General features: G+C 37.8%; 1 protein-coding gene across 1 annotated transcript in view; it reads right to left on the reverse strand.

Moving 5' to 3' along the window:
- Nucleotides 1-21,236, reverse strand: part of HIBADH (3-hydroxyisobutyrate dehydrogenase) — a 77,687-nt gene extending 56,451 nt beyond the window's left edge. Inside the window, exons 1-3 of the mRNA XM_010285268.1 lie at nucleotides 21,081-21,236; nucleotides 16,280-16,389; nucleotides 12,568-12,689 (exon numbers count right to left, since the gene is read on the reverse strand). Coding sequence (XP_010283570.1) covers nucleotides 12,568-12,689; nucleotides 16,280-16,389; nucleotides 21,081-21,227 — 379 coding nt within the window. The 5' untranslated portion in view covers nucleotides 21,228-21,236. The remainder of the gene's footprint in view (nucleotides 1-12,567; nucleotides 12,690-16,279; nucleotides 16,390-21,080) is intronic.
- Between the last annotated feature and the right edge of the window lie 2,401 nt (nucleotides 21,237-23,637).

The following is a 23,637-nucleotide window of genomic DNA, read 5'->3' on the forward strand; positions in this document are numbered from 1 at the left end:
AGAGCTGTCAGTACAGGTACATATTCTGGTAACACTGGGTAAGGTTGCAGACAAAGTTCAGTGGTTTCAGCAACATACATGAGCATTAGGAACAGTTACGACTCTACACTAAAGCCACATATAAATTAAAAAAATACTCCTGGTAGCTTCTTCTGCAACTGCAGTCTATGTCAGGTACTTACAGACAAGTACCTTCCAACTAATAAACTTTCTCCAGTTCTCTTTGCCTCCCCACAAATCCTGTATATTTTGTTATAGGCAATCCAAGACAACAACTGGAATTTTAAAAATGTGTTTTATGTATGTCAGCCAGTGTTGATCATACTCAAGCTGTTACAGAATTAAGTGACAGATTCAAGAATGCTCATTCCCAGCTGTGACAGTAGTATATGTACTAAAGTGGATGAAGGGAGGGGTAAAATATTACTTCTGCTTCAGTTAGAGAGTTAGGAAGTAAGGGACAGCATTTAAAATGTCAGCCATTGTGCTGAAGAGACATAAATACGGTAGTAACAAAACATAACAACTTGCAAAGCATAAATGCATAGTTCTGCTTCAAGTTCATGTTTCAGGAGACATTGATTTGAAAGTAACCATAAAATATTCTAATACGATAATACCACCCCATTTCCAAGACAGGCAGAAAGGAGTAGAAATCATTGTGATAAATTACATTTCAACAAGGTTTAAGTTATATATCAACAAGGTTAGATGCTGAAAATAGCAAACAAGAAATCCTCGAGCTTAGGTGACATCAAATAACAAATCCTCTATGTTTAATTTGGGATGAAGGATATTTCCAAATGTACATGACTCTCTTATAGCTGCATGAAAGGTCCTGCCAAATCATGACCAGGATGTCAGCTCTACGTAGTGGTTTGAAACCCTTAAGTTTCACAGATAACTTAGTAGTATAAAACAGCCAGATTACCCCACAGACAATTAACAGACACTGAGGATACACCTCTTCAACTTGCACTAAACTCCCATTGAAATGGATGGACTTAAGTAGATGCTTAACTGTTTTATGCTGAATTGGTGCTTTGTAGATGTGCTCTCTTATGGGCTAATGCATAGCTACTTCCAAGGATTTTCTTCCTCATGACTGCATATAGTTTAAATTTCTTGATCCTTAGCAATGAAGGGATACCAGTGAAAATGTTATTAAAATTAAAGTTTTAATAGTGATGAACTAATCATGTGTCTTGTGACATTTGCTGTTTCTGTAATGTCTTGTGACATTTGCTGTTTCTGTAAGCTTCTGTTTTCAGAGTCCAAAGCTGAAAATAGCAGGTTTTAATATATACTAAAGTTTTCGCCTTCAGTGCTTTTAAATGTTAATGCCAACACACTAAAAATAAACTAATAAAATTTAAAATGAGTTGTCTCTAAAACATTCAAGATTTGGAATGTTTGACTTATGAATTCATTAACATCTGGAATCAGGGAAAAAAAAAAAAAGATGGAGAAGACTTTCAAATGCTTCAATGGGATCCAGTGACCCATGTTTCATTATTGAACATAAGCTGTTGGTATCTGCTGCCATAATTAATTATACTCGTGCTTCCCTTCTCCCTCTTGTTAATAAAACAGAACACAAAATGCAATAAAGCAGTTTTATTACTTGTTTGTCCAATCACTAATCTGCATGAACTACCTGAAAACAGAAAACTCCAAAATGGTGAGTACACAAGAAGTTGCCAAACCACACATGCTCTCCCCACTTTGTTTTCCGACGAGTAGGTTTTACTTGTGAGTAATTCAATAGCAAAGGGGAAAAAAAAAGCTATTGTACTTTACTGCTTCTTGTGCAATGTGATGAAAGAACTGACTCAGAAACTTGTTTTCTATTTTCAGCTGTATTATTTGGTCTAGTAAAAGCTTCTACCTCTCTGTACACAATTTCCCTTTTTTGTATGCTTAAACCACGATGTAAAAGAACACTGGTACTGTGTTACCATGATTAGTACTGAAACATTATAGATATGTATTATTTGTGTGGCAAGAATTTAATTCGTGTAATAAATACAGTACTATGGCAAGAATTTATGATTAAAAGAGAGTTAAAATTCCTCTGTGGTTCAGCATTCAGGAGCAAGGGAAAACGGAAACTCACACCACTTTTAGACACTGAGGATTACTACACCCAAGCAATAATTTACACACATCCCACAAGAAATGGCAGAGCCATAGGAAATGCCACTCTTAACCACATAGGGTTACATTTGACTGACAACTGCATTCGGCCTGTCTTTTTCCAATTATCTCCATCTGTTCCTCAGTTGGACTGGTTGGCTTGAGGCCTCTCAACAGAACATCCACTGTATGTTATTGTGTCTACTCCCCAAAAACCTTTCACTGCCAGAAGGCAGGGGATGCTTCCTCAAAGCATGTCATTGGGCAGCGGCAGGCAAGGCGGGCGCATAGGTAGGAGTGGATGTATGGCACATGAGTACTGGGAGCAACCTGGAAAAGCATGGGTTTAGTAACTTTGACACATACAAGGAAGGGTTAAATACCTACAAAATAAAATAAAAAGCACCATTTTTCTTTCATTATGTAGTCTGACCAAAAAGCTTCTGAAACCAAAATTAAATACTGTGTTCCCTACCACTCCCCAACATACACATTCTAAAATAAATAATGGCCAAACTGATTTAAATGAAATTCTGTAGAAGAATTTGTGCTTGGATGAAAATGGCACATTTGAGCCTGAAGCAAAAGTAAAACCGCCAAGTTATAAACCTCTCAAAGGGAAGGTTTATAATGGAAATGCCAACAGACCCTTAACTATAGTGGAGCTGTTAGGTACCAACATATAAATAATTTTAGTTTTTGTGGTCACTTACGATAAATTAGATACAGTGCAAGTGGAAACAGTAGGGTTCTGATTCAGTAAACAGTAACGGCGAAGAGTGCATGTTTGGATTTTTAGACAAGTATAGCATAGATTTGATGCTGGCTCTGAAATGGAGTCTATAAGGGACGTTTGGACTTTTTAAAGTAGTAAGCAAGCCATATTCTAAATTCTTGAGGGCTTGTAAAATAAAAACTCCTTAACAAGCTTTGCTACCTACTGTTTCAATCTGCTAAGAATCCTTTAACCCAGTTACTAAAAAATGCTCCATTCAAGATTCATATAATTGTCTACTAAGGAAAGCAACATACTAAATAAGTGCACATAGTCACATTTATTGTTAAGAATTGCTAAGTATACTAATACGGGGGAAAAAAATGCCAGTGACCAAACAGTAACAGATTAATCACCACCTTCTTTATTAGGTGTGCCAGTTGCTGCACCACGAATAGAAACACCTTCCTATAGTCCAGTTTGTTCTAGCACAGGAATGATGCATTTAGGTGATCAGGTATGTTCATTTTGGCCTGACAGGCATTTATTACATTGTTTCGCAGCAGTCAAGCCCCACGCCTTAGCACGATATGTTGAGGCAGCAAGGGATGCTATTAGTGCGCTCTGCAGGAACTTCCATCATGGACAGGGTGGAAGCCCTCAGAGGCACCCAGGATTCAGGCTGAGGCTGCTGAAAGGATGCTCCATCTCAGGAAACTCTCCTGCTTGCCAAAGCCACATCAGCTTCTCATTTAGCGCTTCCGCTACAAAACCCTCCCACTGCCCCAGCATCACCCCTAACTCCTCACTAATGTAAATTCTGAGTATCTGCAGAAATAGGAAAACTATATATACTCCTAGTTTACTCTAACTAGAGCTCTATTATGACAATGTTTCAAATGCTAATAGTGCTACCGAAAATTCCTTTCTCCAATTGTCCTCCAACATTTAAAAGAGAGAGGAAGTATCTATTCTTCCAGCATACTCGATATAAAATGCCTTATTCAAGACAAAAAACATTTAGCTGCTCCCAAATACTACTTTTGGAATACTAGCAATTGTAGCAATTCTGGGAAATAGTTTAACTGGAAAAATGCTGGATATCAGAAATCAACCAAGTTTGAAGAGCTAACTACGTATAGTGATATACCTGCACAAATTATCTATAAGTTACTTTTATATCGATTTCTGAAAAGTCATTATTTTAAGAAAAAACAAGAAATCTAACACAAATGAAACACAAGTAGTATGCTCCTCAGTCAGAGATAAAAGTCAGTGTGACTTTCTCTGTACCCCCGCTGACAATATAATAGGAGCCACAAGTCACACACCACACATTCCCACCATACATTCTCAGAAAGCAAAGGAAACACAGACTGAAAACAAAATGACAGCAAAAATGTGTTGTTTCTGATTGCAGATGGTTAAACTATATAGTTACTGAGTAACAAGGATCTTCCACAATTTGCAGCAACTCACATAAAATAAAGCAAGTGGATAATAATTACATGTCAGATTAGTATTGTTGCCAATAACCTAAACTACACATTAAAAAAACCCGTTAGTTTACTAACAGTTAAACAACATAAAGGGACACTACCAAATCATTATGTGGATTTATTTAAAGTAAGAAAAGGTTTTAATAAAGGCTTACACAGTGTTTCACACTTCCTCCCTCTCCCTCATTTTACTGCAGACAAATAACATTCTTCCACAGTACAGAATAATTAAAATACAATTGCTTGCAGAATCAAGAACAGAAACTGAAGGGTCAGCATTAGGGTGACATTTCCATGCGTGATTCTGTTCTTCTCAAGTCACCCTTTATCTCTTCTTATGAACAGATACAGATTAAAGCTATCTAAGTTCTAGGAAATTCCATAAACTGTGTCCCAGCAAAACTACAGGAATGAAAACAATAACTAAGTTTTAAGGGTTAAAGCTGTGGGTCAAATACAGTGCAGTAAGTCATTTTGTTTTCACTTCAGGTCCTATGTTGTGCTTGGCATGAAGAGAACTGTGGTTAAAAACTCTTTTTTTCAGCTCTGGAACTGCATGACTCTCCTCTGTCCTCTGCAATTCAGTAGATCGAAGCAGTGAGCCAACTTGACTAAATATTGTTGGACAAACTGAAAGGTGAACACTTACATAGTTTGTATGCTCACAGCTGAACTCTAAATGCTTATCAACAGTAAAAGGCAATACTGTTTCCCTTATGCTTTTATTTAATCATATAAATAATGGTTTTTTAAATGTGGTTGGAGAAGGCAAAATTAGGAAATCTTGCTATTTCTATGTGCTCTCTGTGGATTAAGTAGGAGCAGTCCTGCTAAGGACAAAAGCTCAAGCTACTGAATTGTCTCACAACAGGCAATACTAGAGTAAGCACTGTAAACATGGGGTAATTTTCAGGTATCTGTTTAAAGCACAGAGGGAGTACTTCTGCTAGAACATTCTCCCCTTTTTTATTAGAACAACTTAAGAGACTTGTCAAAACATAAAGATGCCCCCCACTACAAGAGAACTTTCTGCAATGGATCAGTGAATTAGAATGGCTCTGGATCGTCAGATATCATCACACATAAATCCAGTCCTTGTCCAGCTCATCACCTTTAAAAGGAAACACAAGTAACCCAGAATACTAGCATCATCTAGATTGGGGTCAACAGAAGATCAGCTTTCATTCCTACTGATCCTGGATTCAGCCATTTAGGGGATCAACAATTTACTTTCAAAGGCCTGCCCTAACTACAAGACAAAGCCAGTTGTCCCTGCCTGCAAGGTTTCACCCGTCTCAGTGGTTTTTTGGGTTTTTTACTCCTATAAAATTTTTTAAGTGTTTAATGGGCCTAAAAAGGAGTCTTCTTCAACACAGAGCAGTTTGCACACACAACTGTGTCGTAAGACTTTGGTTCAGGTGCTTAGGATGTTAACGTTTCTTCTCATGTGTCTAGTGTAAGATCTGCAGATCTCCGTTGTTGAGTAAGAGACAAAATAAAACATGTAATTCTATGTCTTCAGTGGCCCAATCCATTTAAGTAAGTCAGGTTTCTCTGGACTTTTTTTTTTTTAAACAACAGGAGTTGCACCCACCGACTGAAAAAGTCTGTTTAAGGCAACACTGAATTGCAAGTACAACTGCTTTGCATTAAAATTCAGAATAAGTTGCATTTTCTCCAGTGGCACCTCCAGTGGCTTGTAGCTGGTGGCGACTGTCCCCAGACTGAAGGCTGCTGTGCAGGCACTGTGTACTCCCAGTTCTACTCTGTGCTGCGCCTTCCAGCTTGTACTTCCTGCTCTGGTGTGCGTGGTGCTGGGTTTGGTGCCGACACGTGTGCCATCCACATTTAGCATAGCATGGAGTTTGGACTCAGAAGGAGTCATGGTGGTTATTAAGGTCTGGTGCTCATCATCTGCACTGTTCCAAGCACAGGAGTCACGCTAGGTTTTTTGACTAAATGAAAAATACACACTTTGAACAAGAGGCTCCGTTGAAAGAGCAAAAAGAGAGAAAAAGAAACCTATGAACATTTAAAACTGAAACAAACTTTGTAGGAAAGCTTCAAAGTCATCACTGCATTCCAAAAACATTTCCAAACACCACCTGCAACTCCTTAACTTTAAAAGTCCTCTAGAAGAAGCAATCAAAATTTAAAACACGAAATTAAATTGATTTTTTTTCCCTACGACTTATGACAGGTTGAAATTTGAAGATTTTTCTTACTCTGTGTATCTCAGAACACTTGACAGGATGAGACATATATTAGCATCAAATTTAACCACAAGCAAACAAAGCACCTATTAGGAATGTGGTAACAGCTCACATACAGCCATGGATATTAGAACCAGTTTTACTGAGAAAAGGAATGTTGGCTCTAATTCTGCAGTTATCCCTTACTCTTTTTCAAAGAGTGCCACAGGGATTTTTAACTTCCATCTGGACAGTTTTCCTTTAACTGTTTTTGAACACCATGTGTGAGAACACAACAGAATTGTAGACATTAGAGATGGAAAAGACCTATTAGATCATGTAGCCATCCTCCTGCCAGTTAAAAGATTTTTCCCCACAGAATAGTTCCTAGCACTTTGCCCAGTACAGTTTAAAGCATGTTGAGATATTTGGCTTCAGCCATCTCCTTTGGAAAATTATTCCACAGTGTATGAAGAATGTTGTTAGGAAGTTTTTCCTGGTAGACACAGCATGCATTTTTCTTTCCTTAATAATTTCCAGACTATTATTCCTGGTTATATCCCATTGGGCCAGCCTGAATAACTCATCTTTACACCTTCAAATAAATGGAGACAGATATGTTTCTGTATACATTGGTCACTAGTTGGCCAGACTACACACAGTTTTATAGCCAAAATATACACTATACTTCAATAATACCAGCCATTCCACCCTTTTAGTCATTGTAGGAACAATTGTCTCCACCCCGTGAACATTTTTAGATGATACTCTCAACAAATCTGTTTATTCTTCCTTGCCTTATGCTATCTTTTGCATTCTTTATAAAATAAAACAAAACAAAATAAATAAAATAAAAAGCATAATAGAGTCACAGAAGAAAAATACCCTTGCAAAGTCAGCACATCAGTAAATGTACTATCTAATCCTTCTGCAATAGCAGCTGCTGCCAACATCGTGATTTCTGCACAGGGTTTATACTTCTGCCTTTCCCAGTGTCAAAATACACATTTTGTCCGTATGTAACTTTTCAAGATCTTCGTTCCTTTCCATCTTCTCCCCAGCAAAAGAAGTCTATTAAACTATCTTTATTTTGACAAACTTAAGTATTGTTAAATGGTTTAAAACATAAGTTATTAGCAATCAGAAGCTTTTTAAGCATCTCAGATTTCAAAGTATTTCTTAGTTCTCATTTCAACTTCCTTAAATCAGTTCACCCGATCCTTCCCTTTTTTGTTATCAGTTACTTTCTGCATTACTTTCACATCATTTAAATTTCAGAATAACTCTGTAACATTTTTCATACTACCTTTAAGATTAAGGTTGTACATTGTAATTTCCACTACCATCCCTAAATCACAAACTTCGCAAAAAAACAATATGATCAGATGCATTCAGCAAAAATGTAAACAGAGAAATTAAGAAACATGTCAGGAAAGAAAAGATTAGGCAAGACATGGAGTGACTGAGGAAAAATGCTACGCTCAGTACCAGAAGCACAGAGAACATTGGCCATTCTGAGTACCTGCATTCAGGCTTTAGAAATAAAGCATAGAAGTATAAATCCCGAAATAACATCAGGATTTTTTCCTCACCAACAACACCACATGCCCTTGAGGGGGATAGGTCAGAACTCTTAGCTCTAAATTAATGAACCTGCTTCATCTTGACAGTGTTTCAAGGATCCAAACAGATATTCCAACGACTGCATTAGCAGGCCAAAAAGCCAAAACCAAACAAAATCTCTATACCACTGAACACCGGAGATTCCTTATTTCATGCCTTCTGTTTATTAAAAAAGTACATAATTGCTCAAATTGGAGACATTGAATCAACCAACCAACCAATTCTTCCACACCCATGAAGTCATAAGATTGCCATTCTCTAAAAATGCACAAAGACAAAGAAATAAAGCAGATACAACCTAGGAAAGTCAGTTACAATGTAGCTTTAGGAAGGTTCTCCAACAAAAGAGAGGTCTATTAAACCAGCTTTATTCTAGCAAACATATTGATGATGCTTCCTTATTACAATAGAATTTACAAGCTGAGATGCAATGTTTGAACTACTCATTGTTATTTTTTATTGTTTAGTCTAGTCTTAAAACATCTTTCAAATAATCTTTGCAAGCATTAGTGTGCACAGACACAGTCGTAACTCTTCTGCAAGGCCCTCTCCTCTGCTCTCCTGGAAAAGACGCTGGAGTAAACCTTCAACGTTCAAGAGAAACAAATTCACCAATTATTCTGTTTGGCCTATTTAATCTCTGCTATCAGTCTGATGATGCCATTGAAATACATTCACTTCTCCCGTTTTGAGAAGGTGACGTCTTTTTTTTTTTTTTTTTAAAGCTGGAATCATGAAATATATTGCTCTTTGAAAGGAAATCAAAGAAAAGACCTCCACAGTATTTCTAAACATTCTTTTTCTTTGCTCCATGTTAAGGACAGATCTGGCCATACAGGGAATAAGTCTCCAATTCACCCTTCAAGGACTCACATTTTACTTTACATTACCAGAGAGCCAAAGTCTCAATTTGTCAGTGTTACTACTAGTATTCTTTCCATCACTTAATGGTTGTATGAAGCTTATGGAAGTAGTACTATAAGATGAAACAGTTTGAAATGACAGTTGGAGTAGAAACTCCAACTTTTTCTAACCAGCTCCAGCCCACAGTTACTACAAAAAATGTTTTATTCTACTGTTTATTACCATTTTAGCATGACTACAGTTCTCTACATGACAGCTCTTATTAACAATTAGCAGTCTGACTTTTTTATTGACAGCTATCTCAGCTAAACTAGACAGTGAGGGGAAAGATGTACCTAAGTTGCATTATCGGATCTCAAGAACCATACTCACAAAAGAACTGAAAGCAGTTTATCTGTACTTCCAAAAACAGAAAAGCAAATCAAGCTGTCACATCTTTTTGTGAAGTTTCAGCAGAATGCAGTACAACATATTTCAAGCAGAAGTGGAGCTGATATAATTTCAAGAGTCAGTGGAAGGGCAAAAAAAGTTGAAAAGGTCTGAACACAAAATTATGTGAACACTAACAATGCTTACAATGAAGAAAGCATCACATCAGAAATAAAAAAAAAAGTTCACCCACTGTACTTTAGACAATGCATATTTTGTATACTGAATTAAAAAGAGAGAAATGTTACAGCAGCATCAGTGAAACCACTAGTAAAGTTTGCTCTGGATTGCAAGGTGAGAATCTGTATCATACTTTCAGTGAAATCAGTGGGAGGACAAACTTGACACAATTCTTAAAAGCTAAATTTAGATCCTTTACTCAGCCAGTAGTGTCTTCAGTGCCAACAGAAGTCAGTTTTAAATATGCTTCTGTCATAATGTGTGCTTTAAAGGTCTTTCACACATACAAAGATGCAAAATACAATCTTCACAAAAAGATAAATTTACTCCTCTAGATTTAAAAAAATAAATTAAATAAACATGGATTTTTTAAGATCTTTCCTCATTTGTCATATGCTCACAAAGAGCTCACAAATCAGGGCAGCACTGGGAACTGCGACACAACTTTCTCATGTGGATGGACCCGCAAGAGATCCTAATCCCAGGGTAAAGCGATTGCTATCTCTAGACAGCATTAGCAGCATAATCTGCATGCAACTACTGGGATGAGAAGTATTTGCCAAAGTCAGTTAATACAAAGTAACACTATGGTAACTTGCTGCATCAACTTCCACTTAAGGGGTCCTGACTGTAAACTACAAGTAAATGCTGTAGGCCAATCATATGAAGAAGACAGCACTACAACATTGGTGCACAGGCCCCTCTGAAAAAGATCAAGGGAAAGAAAAAGCCACTAAAATCTGGCCCTAATGCTAGGCCTTAAGATACATCATTTGCAATGCCAAGACAGGATTAAAATCACCACTATTTCTCCATAAGGTTTATAGACCAAACAATTTTCAAAATATTATTTATTTTGTGAAATAACTTGTTCATAGTGCAGATGAACATTAGTGTCCATCAGGCAACACCCAAATACTTAAATACACAAGTGGAATTGTCTGCCAATAACAGCTAGTAAACAGGCCTAAACACAACAGTTCAGGCATGCTACTTTCTCTTCCCCTTCACTGCATCCCACAAACACCCTCCCTCACACTCCTGCCAAGTCTGTTGCATTACACAGCAACAGAATAATGCCTGCCAATTTCTAGAGAGCTGAGCATACTTCTCCATTTAGAGTTTTGTCTAAAGGCAGACAATGCAGTTAGGATGTACAAAAATACCCCCAAAACATGATGTGTTAGGTCCTAAAAGATGGAAAGAACACAGCATAACATTAAAGCTTTTTCTATCATATTTAACTTCTCCAAATTCCTAGTAACTGCCCACTTTAAACACGATTTGTACAGAATGCTCCTTGGCATTCAAAAACATAGTATGTACTAGAAAGCTAAGTATCAATTGTTTCCCCCTCCTTCAGAATATCACTCAATCTGTAACTGACACTAAACACCAAATAATTTGTATTCAGATAAAAAACTAACATCAAAAAAGCCATTTGTATTCAGACTAGTCAACTTGTATGTTATTGTATTAACCCAGTCTCGGCATTACCATTTTCTCAAGGAACAAAGCCCCCAAAACAGCTAGGGTTGTTTTGGAATCAAACTTTCTTTCTTTGTAGTTATAGCATAGTCAGCCTTAAAGGAAAAACTTATGGGTAAAAACGTATCAGAGACATTTCCAAAAAGTAAATAATTCTCCCAGGTAAACAACATATTTGGGGGAAAGGGATTGAAAACAACTACATAAAAGATGTCAGAATTGCCCAGCCGATAAGTAGAAGGCCATGCTGTGTTTAGAAAAGGATCAGATAGATATATAATCCACCCACAACATACTTTCTTCTGTGTTTTTTTATTCACATGCTGACAAGTTACCTAACTTTATAAAACAAGGACTAATATTTTGGCTAGGAAGCAAGAATCTTGTCCTCCCCATTGTATTGTTCAGTATCTCCTACCTGGGTCTTCCTTTCTGTTCACATTAGAATGTGGATGAAAATTTTGGCTTCTAGTGTATAGCCAAATCCTGCCTTAGTTTTCAGAGGAAAATGAAAAAGATGGTTAGTTTTTGCTCCTCACCCACACTCATCTTCATAATCTGAAATTCAGCCTATGCCCTTTCCAGATTGTGCATGATACCTTTGACAAACTCTGGAGGGCCAAATTCTCTCCTACCCTTTGCATTTTTATCCTCTTTCAGGTATAACTCTCTGAATTACCTTATTAATGACAGGAAAAAATAAAGAATTCTCATGATGCCACTTACATTAATTTTTAGAGTGGATTGTAAAAAACCCGAGATTTTTCCACACAAAATGGGGTTTCCTCACCTTCTAATTCTAGGGGTTTTAGAGAAGAATTCAATGATAGTAACAATCAGCTATGGTTTTGTTTTCAAAACCTTAATTTTATGCTTCTGCTCTCCTCTGTCCACAAAATGAAAGATGACCCTGCTCTGTATTATTTCTTACAAGAGATGAAATACTCAGAGATCAATAGTTAGCAACTTCAAGAATACACAAATATCACCCCCATTCTTCAACTGTGATAAAACCAGAAGAAAGCTCTGCTTTTTCTTGACAGTGAAATGCTTTCTTCCCCCGCTCCTCTCCTATTTAATTAATGAAAAAGCAGCAGAACTGGCTAATGGTAACAGTCTTTCCCCAACAGAAAGAAACAGATCGAGACTGGAGAGATGTGAATACCTGCATAAAAACACAACTTTCTGAAGAAGTTAAATTAAAAGGACCACTGTACCATACCAGGTGAAACCTCAGTTTCTGCAAGTCTAACACAAAAGCATATTCCTAAAACCTAAAAATATTCCTAAAATAACATATATTTCTTTAATGTAATGGAACAATAAAAAAAAGAATACTGTATACATAGCAAAGAAAAGCAACAGATACAAATTGGTGACTGAGATTGCAAACAAAGAGATAACATGTCCAATATGAGGTAAACTGTTAATGAAGCCTTACCTCCAGAAACTGGGGCATCCATGAAAACAGCTCCCATTTTTTCAACTGCCTTGGCCAATTCTTTTGAAATTGCAGGGTCTATAGTACTGGAGTCTATTAGTAATGAGCCCTTCTTCACTTTCCTAAAATAAAGATTAATTATTAAGTATTTGTTGCACAAGACATCTGCAACTGTTACCATGGCACTGGCTTTCCTCAGCATGGTAAATTTACAGACACTTTTTGGTACAGTAACAACACAAAGTTTTAAACTCTATTGAGCAAGATCTGCTTCATATGTGTACTCCTGAGTATGTATACTGCATAGTTGTGAATGCCTCAAAACACAACAAAACCTGAACACAAAAAAAGATACTCTTCTTAAACACTATTATAAGAAAATTACACAAAAAGGGTGCGCTAGGAAAACCTGCCATTATACAAACTTGAGCAATATATCATATACAGATCATCTAAAATTCTAAGCAACTTAACTAAATGTTGATACAGCCTAAAATTTCATACATAGCAATACAATTTTCTTTCTATATATATACAATATCTTAAGTTCTTATCAGAATAGCCTGACTGCATTTTTAATCATTGCTACAATTTATTCTACATAAAGGTCGTAACTAAACACCATAACTAACACCACAAAAACCCACTGCAGATTTAAAGCAAAGCATGGAGAAAAATGTGAAGTTTTCCCACTGATAGCTACTTAAGTTTAGGTAGAAGAATTGTATCTCAAACTGTAGAACACAAAAAGCTGTATATGTTTTAGAAATGCATTTAAAGGAATGCAATTAAAGTAAATTTTTTTTAATATCCTCAACAATAAAAAATTTATTATATTTTTATCCCTCTTTCCATTCAATTGCACCATGATTTAATGTCCACTGGACCAGCAAACACCATGAAATCAAACAACGTAATTTTTCAGTCATAAAAAGGTGAGTAATTTAAAGCTACACATGATAGCTGAAAAGCCTCACTGTACCCTGCGTGCTGTTGGCAGTAGAGTGAATTTCACTGAATGAATTACCTAGATTGCTGGAAATAGTCTCTCAACATATACATGCAGTTGTGGACCCCACTGTAGCTCCAGATTCACACAGTGCCACATAAAGAGAACTTGTGCTTTTTCACAGAAGGGATGAGCTGCTGCAGGTAGTTTGCACACACACAGATGAAAACCAGTGTGGCAGATAGAGTACTGCATCATCTCCCCTTATGTTGAGAACCAGGAGCAGTGGCACAAGCTCCTTGGTAACACAGCCGGATGACTAAGTGTATTGGGTTTGTGTGGCAAGGTTTTGTTAGTGGTGGGGGGTGCAGGGGCGGCTTCCGTGAGAAGCTGCCAGAAGCTTCCCCTGTGTCCAGCAGAGCCAGTGCCAGCCGGCTTCAAGATGGACACACTGCTGGCCAATCAGTGACGGTGGTAGCGCCTCTGAGATAACAGAGTTAAGAAGGGGAAAAAAAACTGGCACGCAGCATTTGCAGCCAGAGAGAGGAGTGAGAACATGTGAGGGAAACAGCTCTGCAGACACCAAGGTCAGTGAAGGAAGGGCAGGAGGTGCTCCAGACGCCGGAGCAGAGATTCCCCTACAGCCCGGGGTGAAGACCACAGTGAGGCCAGCTGTCCCCCTGCAGCCCATGGAGCTCCACGCTGGAGCAGATCTCCACCTGCAGCCCATGGAGGACCCCATGCCAGAGCAGGTGGATGCCCCAAAGAGCTTGTGACCCCGTGGGAAGCCCACACTGGAGCAGGCTCCTGGCAGGACTTGTGACCCCGCAGGAGATCCACGCTGGTGCTGTCTGTTCCTGAAGGACGGCACCCCATGGAAGGGACTCAGGCTGGAGCAGTTCGTGAAGAACCGCAGCCTGTGGGAAGGACTCATGTTGGAGAAGTTCGTGAAGAAATGTGTCCTGTGGGAGGGTCTCCATGCTGAAGTAGCGGAAGAGCATGAGTCCTACCGTCACGGATGAGCGGCAGAAAACAACCCGTGATGAACTGACAGCAACCCCCACTCCCCATCCCTCTGTGCCACTCGGGGGGGAGGTAGTAGAGAATTCAGGAGTAAAGTTGATCCCAGGAAGAAGGGAGGGGTGAGAGGAAGGTGTTTTGAGATTTGGTCTTATTTTCTCATTATCATATTCTGATTTTGATTGCCAATAAATTAAACTAATTTCCCCAAGTTGAGTCTGTTTTGCCCGTGACGGTAACTGCTGAATGATCTCTCCCTGTCCTTATCTCAACCCACAAGCTTCTCCTTACATTTTTCTCTTCCCTGTCCAGCTGAGAAGGGAAGTGATAGAGTGGCTTTGGTGGGCACCTGGCGTCCAACCAAGCTCAACCCACCACACTAAGTTAACCCTTAAACACCTCAGAGCATCAATGTTTTCTTCAGTAAAGCTTAAAAAGCTTCAGAAAATGATGGAAGTCAAACCAGTCACCAAGGGTCAGGTCACTCAGAGCGACAATTAACCACTACTGTCAAATTACACTTCCTTCTCTTGCATACGGAGGCTGAGAAAATGCAACAGCACACGACTGCTTTCTACATCCTCTGTTCCCTGCAGTATTTTCCACATCTAGGTACTCAAAAGATTAACTAGCTGTATTATACCGGTAAGTACTGTCAATCAGTCTTCAAAGCACCACCATCCTGGATACAATTCTCCTGCAGCTGTTTGCCCAGCTTTGTCCAACTGATCTAATTACCCATCTTTCCTGAAGTGCCTAAGCTATGGATACTGAGATCTGCTCAGTCCTACTTTGTGAGGAATTAAACAATGGACAGTAAGGGAAGGAAGCAACTATTATTTCCTATATTGCAAGAAGAATAGAAATCCCTCTCCTCTATTTCATTTTCTTATCATTGCACCTTAATATCGCCTACAATCAATACCTAAAAAAGACATCATTGGTTTTAGACAATCTACTGTACTTTTGTCTTCTATATGTTTCTTCCTCTACATTATTATCCTGGATAGCAGTAAGATCCTACATGATCCTCAGAGGTATTGAGTAGGCTTAGTCAGCCTGCCAGGACCAGTGCACTCATGGCCGGAAGAACTTTTTAAATACTATTTATTTTTTAATTTGGCAAGTCCAGAAACTCTGAATATGAGAATTCTGCAAACTATGGATTTTAGGGTCAGTGGAAATCCCTCCACAAAAGTTAAAAAACACTGTTTCACATTAAACAAACTCTTTAGATATTTTCTTGTGTAATAAACAGACAATAAGAGTAGAAATCAATAAAACCTTGTCAGCTATTCTATGTCAATGCACTTTAATACCATGAGACACAGTGGCATCTCTTCAGAACATTTCATTTATAGGATTTCAAATTAAAGAAAAAAGTATTTGAGCAAATAATTGTTGCCAGCAAATACTCTAGCTATACTTGCCTGCAGTACATTACATTATGGTAAAAGAAGCATGCAACTGAGAAGGTAGATAATAGTTAGTTGTCTCAAATTCACATAAATTATTATTCTACTGAAAATAAAATTAAGACTTCAGCCAAAAGCCATTCAAAAGCAAGCACAGTTTAAGAGAACTCAAGTCACTAGAAATATTAATAGTGACAAAACAGAGGAGAACATCAAGTTAAGTGCCCTGAAGGCAAAGCAAGGTTACAGGAACAGCAATCATTTGACAAACAATGTAATACAGCCTTGAGTAGGAGTGGGAATTCTCCAAACTACAAAAAATTCTTACTTTAGAATTCCATTTGCTCCTGTGTAAACTTCTATCGCATTGGGACTAGAAGGCAGCATGGTAATAATTCTGTCTGCTCTTTCTGCTACATCTGCTGGGGAATCCGTGACCTTTTAAAGAAAAAAAAACAATAATTATGTAAGCTTACACTTCCTGAGAAAGAGATGTCAGACATGTCTGCTGGGTTTGTTTTTAGTATTTGCAGGTCACCAATCACAATTAAACTTGGTAAAAAATTAGAATACAAGAAAAACTGCCCTCCTAATGGAAATGTTGATTAACTGAATCCAGTAACAGAAAAAAAAAAAAAATGAAAAGGATGTCCTATCACAGAAGTTCCTCCAGAACATCTGCCAGTGGGGATGCTTGCATCCCATAAACCCATTCATGAATCTTCAATTCACTATAAACCACACATCTATAACAAATATTAATCTACAATGTTTCTAAGGAGGAACAACACAAAGGATCACAAAAATCTCACTTTTTTCTTGTCTTATATATAGCATTGGAAGAGAGGAAAACTGAGGAAAAAATAAAAAATTACTTAATATACCTCTGAGCCTCACCTTAAAAAAAAAACAGATAAACTAACTGATGTTTTTCACAATATTGTGGTTGACATTTTTAAAAAGGAAAATTATCAGCTCAAGCATGCTTCACCAAAAAGGTCTGAACAAGTTTCAAAATACATTGTTAGGTATTAGGTGTTAAATAAACATACCTAACTTTAAAAGTATATTACCTTCCCAAGCTCATTTTCTGAGGCAGGGAATATGGTATGCAAGATACCTACACAAATGAAATACTGACAGCTAAAGTAGTGAGTTTCACCCAGAAGGCATTTGCCACTAAGATTTTTGTCCAATACTAGTTTTAGATAATTAATTTCTTTTAAAAAATACATTGTTAATACATTCATAGCTCAGGGAAAACAGCAACAAAAAAATACAGCTTATTCTTTCATGTTTAGCCCATGAGGATCAAATCTGATTTCACTCATTCAGGGAGTTTTACTGAAAGAAATAGGGTTCCAAGCAGGAAGCAAGATGAACAGAAAGTAGATTTTGTTTGTGGATAGGTCTTATAGTATTTATTTTCCAGTTATTGTTGCTGAATGATGAAGAGTAATCTTAAATATTACAATGATCTATTCTGCCAGATATATTATATGCCTTGGGTTTTTAAACTTTAAGAAATGTCTTAAAATTTGATATGCACTTCTTAGTGTGAATAAATTAGAATTTCCATATCATATGGCTTTAGGGTTAAAGAAATTGCAGTTTAGCAGTTGAAAATTTGGTTCCTTTCCATAATGTAGACAAATCAACAAATCAATGACCTTGTTCCACCATTCCTTATCTACTTATAACTACAGATATTTATCATTTTTGTTAGTTTTGATACTAAAGGCCCTTATGTAAATACATTATCTTTTTATATACAATGTGTTTTGTGTATAGTTATATATATATTTATGTATTTGTACATATATACAATAAGGTCTTGGCCTCAAAGAAAGCATGTTATATACACATTTGGAAGAAATGCTGAATTATACCTTGAAGGACTTCTAGAATACAGCATGAGAAGCTTCTTGATTTCTATTTGACTTATAAAATAAGTAAAAGAAGGGAAGACTGTATATATTCACTGAACAAAGCTCTCAAAAAAAGTAAAGAAACTGGCATAGATGGGACTTAGAAATACACAGTTTTTGTTTTGAAAGAATAAGTTAATACTACACAAAACATCTGGTATACCGCACAGTTACTGGAACATGAATTTATATATGTCTTCTTATTCAAAACTATTATCTCCCGTATTCTTAGAGGTTTGCAAATTTTCATCTGAAGACTCTGTGGCCCATTTTCACCTTTCAACCAGAAGCTGATAAAACATACTATATTGGGCACACAAAAACTACCTCAGCCTCACATTTCCCCTTGACTATGTAGATAGGATATAGCTAGTTTTGGTTACAGATTTAAACAATTCTTAAGCAACGTATAGAAGACATAGTACACTAGTCATCTATGCAAAAATGAATTTATTCCATCCATGTCTTTCAAAATACTAGCATGCCTTTTACATGAAGAAAATGTACACAGACTGGGACAGCATGTCCACAACCATACAAAGGAAAATAATTTTGCTACCTTGAAGTAAGTAGCAAAAGAAGTGGGAATTAAAGTGGCAATCGTCATTCTTGGCTTTTTGGTACTGTTAACAAATATGATTAATAATCCCAGAGGAAACCTACCTACCTGGTTCAGCAAGCAGCATACAAACCTTTTTTTTGGGGGCGGGGGGAGGACAGGACTTTCTGTCTTAGAAATAAAGTTGAATGATTTGAAAGCTATTAAGAAACATTAAGCATTTTAAATCACCAAGAATATGTGTGTTACTTTAAAAAACATACCAAATACTCAGAGTAGCAGTCCACCAAGTTCCACACATGTTCTGATACTTGCCAGTTCAAGCAAACTTTTACAGTATGCAACTGGATAGGGGAGACTTTTCTTCATACCAGTCATTGCTTTATGCCCTTCAATATGTGCATCTGCTTATATTTGTTCCAAAATGTGCCCTATTTTTTTCTTTATATTTATGATAAGTCAATTAATAATTCTTCTTGCCTGAAATGCCTTTCTTTCTGAATACACTGAAGAAAGGTCTATTTTTATGCTGCTTTATGCACCAGATGACTTCAGTAACACTCTCAAACATCCAAATTTGAGATAACTGATTCAACGATATGTAAACTGAAGCAAAGTAACTGTGTGACATATATGGATTCCGCTGTGTGAGAAAGGAAGTGGTGACTATGAGGAAGGGCAAAGAGACAGTAGAGTGTGGAAGCAGCTTACATGCTCACAGTGCTGTTCATTATTCTCCCTCGTTTGTAGCCTTGCAACCTTCTCCAAGTTTCACCCCAAGCGGTTCTATGTGCTCCTGCTCAGCCAGTTTTCCCCTTACTACTCACCATCAGCAGGCAGCTGGCTGCCTCCTGACATGTACTACCTCCCAGTTCTTTACTTCAGAGCCTTAAGAAAGTGGAGTCACAGGATACGCAGACTTATGATCAAACATCCCTCATCCTCCACATACCTTGGTAGTAGCACTGACTTTAAACAATGTACATTTGACAACATTTACTGTCTCTTGGGGGGCATTTTTTCATGTCTGTAACACTCCTGATAGTTTTTCCCCACCAGCCAGACCGAAGAGAAAGCAGCCCTTGGAGCCCAATGTTCCTTCTACAGCAGCTTCTACAAGGCCCCCTGGACCCAGACTTTTCCAAGTCCTGAAAAAAATGTTGGGGTAGGATTTACACCTATAGATCAAGAAGAGGAAATTATGTTCATATATTTTCTTTAAGTGCATTTTATTTTTATTTAAGCCTACGCATGTATTCTCTTAGTGATTTACGATCTTAAAACATAGTTTTGGCTTTATTTTTAATAGCATTACAGTTCACCTTTAGTATCACATGTTAAGTCTTGCAGTAGATGCCAAGGGTTCTAAGGCAATAACCTATCCAAATGGGCAGCCACAGCAAAAAGTTCCCACTGCAGACTATGAATTAAATATACAACCAGCTGTTCAAAGCAGAATTCTTTCCTATTTGCCCAGCCTCTTACTGAGGGTCTCAGCTGCTTTAACAAAATAACAACAGTAGCTAGGAAAAAAAGCTGAAAAGCTTACTTTCCCAGTTAAAACAAAGACTCTGTAATTATTCAGGGGGAGCTGCAATTAATTATCAACAGGTGCACTTTATAATTTTATCTTTTGGGAATCTTGACATTTCCTCATTATTTAAAACAGCTGCAATTAGCTCCAACAGTTTAGCTTTTCAAGTAATATAATTCCTCTATGTAGATCTACCTACAATTTCCTTGCCACTGCTGCAAAATTTTCTCCTATCCTCTACACTGTCACATCAGAGTATTATTTTTGCAATGGTTTCTCCTTACTTGAGTATACTCTTGTTTCAGTGTTTTACGGACCTATTCATCCACCCACAACTACCTAAACTACTGTTAGCTTTGAAGTATGTTAAAAACATTCAAATACATTTCAGACACTTAGAAAAGATAGTCCGAACCATCTGAGAGACTGAATGTATTTCTGGGTGTATTAATGGATCAACAGAAGCAATAGCACTGACTGGAATGGGCCCAAAATTTTGCAGGCTATATGGCAGGAAGGTAAGCCTCCTTAATGGGATCAATTTCCTTCCCTCCTTTTTCCTTTCCATGCCTTCCTCTTCTCTCACCATAACCTTCCTCAACTCCAAGAGAATAAGCACTTAAATAATTAGATTTGTCCCCTGCCCCCGAGGACTGTACCTTGAAGCAGCAGGAAAGCTCATATGTCCCTATAACCCTTACAGCTATGCCAGCAGGAATTTTTAACTAGGGTCATTTAACCTGAAAAGGTCAAAGTAGGAACCAGATGAAAAGCAGGCCACTGGCCATCTAGACTTGGGGGAGGAGGAAGGAGGAGAAAGAAGGAGGTGAAAGAACAGGCCATCAACCTACTCTCATAAAAAAGGGGGGAAAAAATAGCTAGAGAAGTCCAGCAAGATGGCAATTCTGGCTAAAAGCATGAAAATTACTTAGAATCATGTCTTTGCTCCAAGTGAAACCTCCCAGATTCAGACTGTATTCACTACACTGCATTACTTCTGATTGTGATCTTAACCAAGAAAAAAACCAGATTATTTTAAAAACATTGCATGCAAGAATCATTCAACACATACAGTTATTGTTGGAATAAAGAGAGTTTATCACTATACCTGAGCACCCAAGTCTTGAAATTCTTTGCAAGCTTCTGGGAACACATCATATGCAATGACTGGATATCCATGTTTTACCAGGTTTTTTGCCATTGGGTTTCCCATGTTACCCAGCCCAATGAATCCAACTGGAGTTTTGGAAGCCATTGCCCTAGAACACACTGATTTCAAAACAATAAATATCAATATATTTGTATTTTAGAGTAATGTGTAACAGTGATATAACAAAAGCTAGCATGTCATCTGTTTTCATTGATTTAAACAACTTTGCGCTTAAAAACTGTGGAAATGTGAACCCTACTCTACATAATTTAAACCATAAATTATAGCTCATATTGGGTCACAAATACCACCCCAGAATGATTCTTCTACATATCAAAGAAAATTATTTTAATTAGGAAAATGTGGGTGTTTCAAAAAGTATAGTAATAATCACACTTCAGCAACATCCCTGAAAGCTAAGGTCTGAGAAGAGCTCAAATACAGACTTAAAATATGTAGGCTTGTCTGTATTTTGTTATGTGCCTAAATCCTAAACTGTATATGCAAAATCAAATTTTACATATATTTTACAGACTCCTTATTTGCAGCTTTGGTTGCAGCCTTGGGATATAGCACCTGTTCTCTAGAAATGGACTGAAGCTGCCACTTTATTTCATGTAGAGCCTCACAAATAATAACTGGTCTCTTCTGATCCTGCACTGAGATATAAACCACTAACCTAAACGTGAAAGTCTCCATAATAAATCATCGCAAACCCTTTGAGCCCTGTAATCACAGTTTAAAAGCAAATACTGAAAACTAGAACAAACTATAGTATAAATACAAAATTATGAAGTCTTTACAGGAGTGACCCCTGTATTCTATTTGCTGTACTACCAAGACAGAACTATAAAGCATAACCTGCAATCTGGGGAAAATACTACAGTTTCAGTCAGTTACTTTTTACAAGTAGTTAGTGAGTAGCAAATGCTGGACAGTAAGTAGCGTTGCAGGCACTCATCTACTGCAATCACTGTCTCATCACTTTAAACACTCCTAATCCAAAGGCAGCACAGTTTGGCACTGCTGAGATTTCTTTGACAATTAAATAATTTCTCCTTTACGACAAAGGAAAAAGTTATACAGAACAGACACTAAAGCATGTGGCAACTAAGCAGCCAGAAACTATGGAACTACTGTAACTCTGAAGTGCACATACAGAAAATGTGCTTAAGTTGGATCTAGACTCTAAGAGGTCTCAATGCTTAGCAAAGAATCCTCTCTAGGCTAGTAACACTTGATTAATCATTTTAAAGTCTTTCTGACTGTAAGCTCCTTCTTAGCCAGCAATGGTCATACTCTTTCATCTGCAGCACTATTTTGGAAGTGCCACATTTAATAAATCAGGTTTGTTGAGAGAACTTTGGTCTGAGATAGTTTCCACAGATGCCGGCAGCAGTTACACAGCTAGAGAAGTAGCACAATTTAAAAGAAAGCTGCACTGGGAAAACGTTTAGTGCAAACTGAGATAAGTCAGGAAAAGAGCACATTGCTTTTTTAAGAAGTGCTACATGTGAAATCTAGGAAACAAATGAACAAAGAGCCTATCACACCATCATCAGCCATAGTAATCATCTTGGAGTCTGATCTTGTAGTTTCTGTGAGTCAGTCTTCCCCAGCACATGACTTACACTAATCTAAAATTGCTCCTTTTGTTAGCCCAAAGCTTCCAGCTTCCTGAGGAGGTTCAGGTCCTGGTTTTCAGCATCTTTCTTACTCTACCCCTTAATACCAATGGTTCTTATTTACCTTGACTTCAGTAAAGCTTTCAAAATTTTAGTATCTAGTATCCGCTAGTATCCCAGTAGCCAAGTGATGAAAGTATACACTGGACTGGATTGCAAGACTGCTTGACGGAAGAAATATTGCTTGGACTGTTGGGCTTAAACATCAGTGATCAGTGGTTCAAAGACAAGCAACAGGCAGTTATGCGTGATGTTGCTCATGGGTCAATACTGGGGCTGCTGCTGTTTAAAAATTTCATCAATGACTGTGATGATGGGACATAAGCACCCTAAGCAAGACCACATGTGACACCAAACTGGGAGGAATGGCTGAAAAACTGCAAGGCAGGGCTACCATTCAGAAACACTGGAGAAATGGGCCTAAAGAAGTTCAACAAAGACAAATACGATGTCCTGTACTTGGGGCAGGAGATGCCACTGCAGGCTGAGGACTGGCTAGACAGGTTGTAGCTCTGCAGAACCTGTGGATTCCCACACACAACAAGTTGCGCATGACTCGGTAGTGCTTCCTTGCAGCAAAAAGTTAATGACATACTGTGCTACATTAGCAAGAGCATACCCAACAAGTCAAAGAAATCGGTGATTCCACTCTACACAGCACAATAAACAAGAGATGTGGTCAAACTGCAGACAGCCCAGCAGACATCAGTTAAGATGACTGAGGAGCTAGAGAATATAGAGTATGAGCAGAAGCTAAGGGAACTGTCTTTGCTTAGCATGGAGAAGCAAAGGCTAGCCGCAGTCTTCCACTACCTACGGAGTGGGCGGGA

This window comes from Phaethon lepturus, unplaced genomic scaffold (assembly GCF_000687285.1).
Source record: "Phaethon lepturus isolate BGI_N335 unplaced genomic scaffold, ASM68728v1 scaffold224, whole genome shotgun sequence".
NCBI classification, from domain to species: domain Eukaryota; kingdom Metazoa; phylum Chordata; class Aves; order Phaethontiformes; family Phaethontidae; genus Phaethon; species Phaethon lepturus.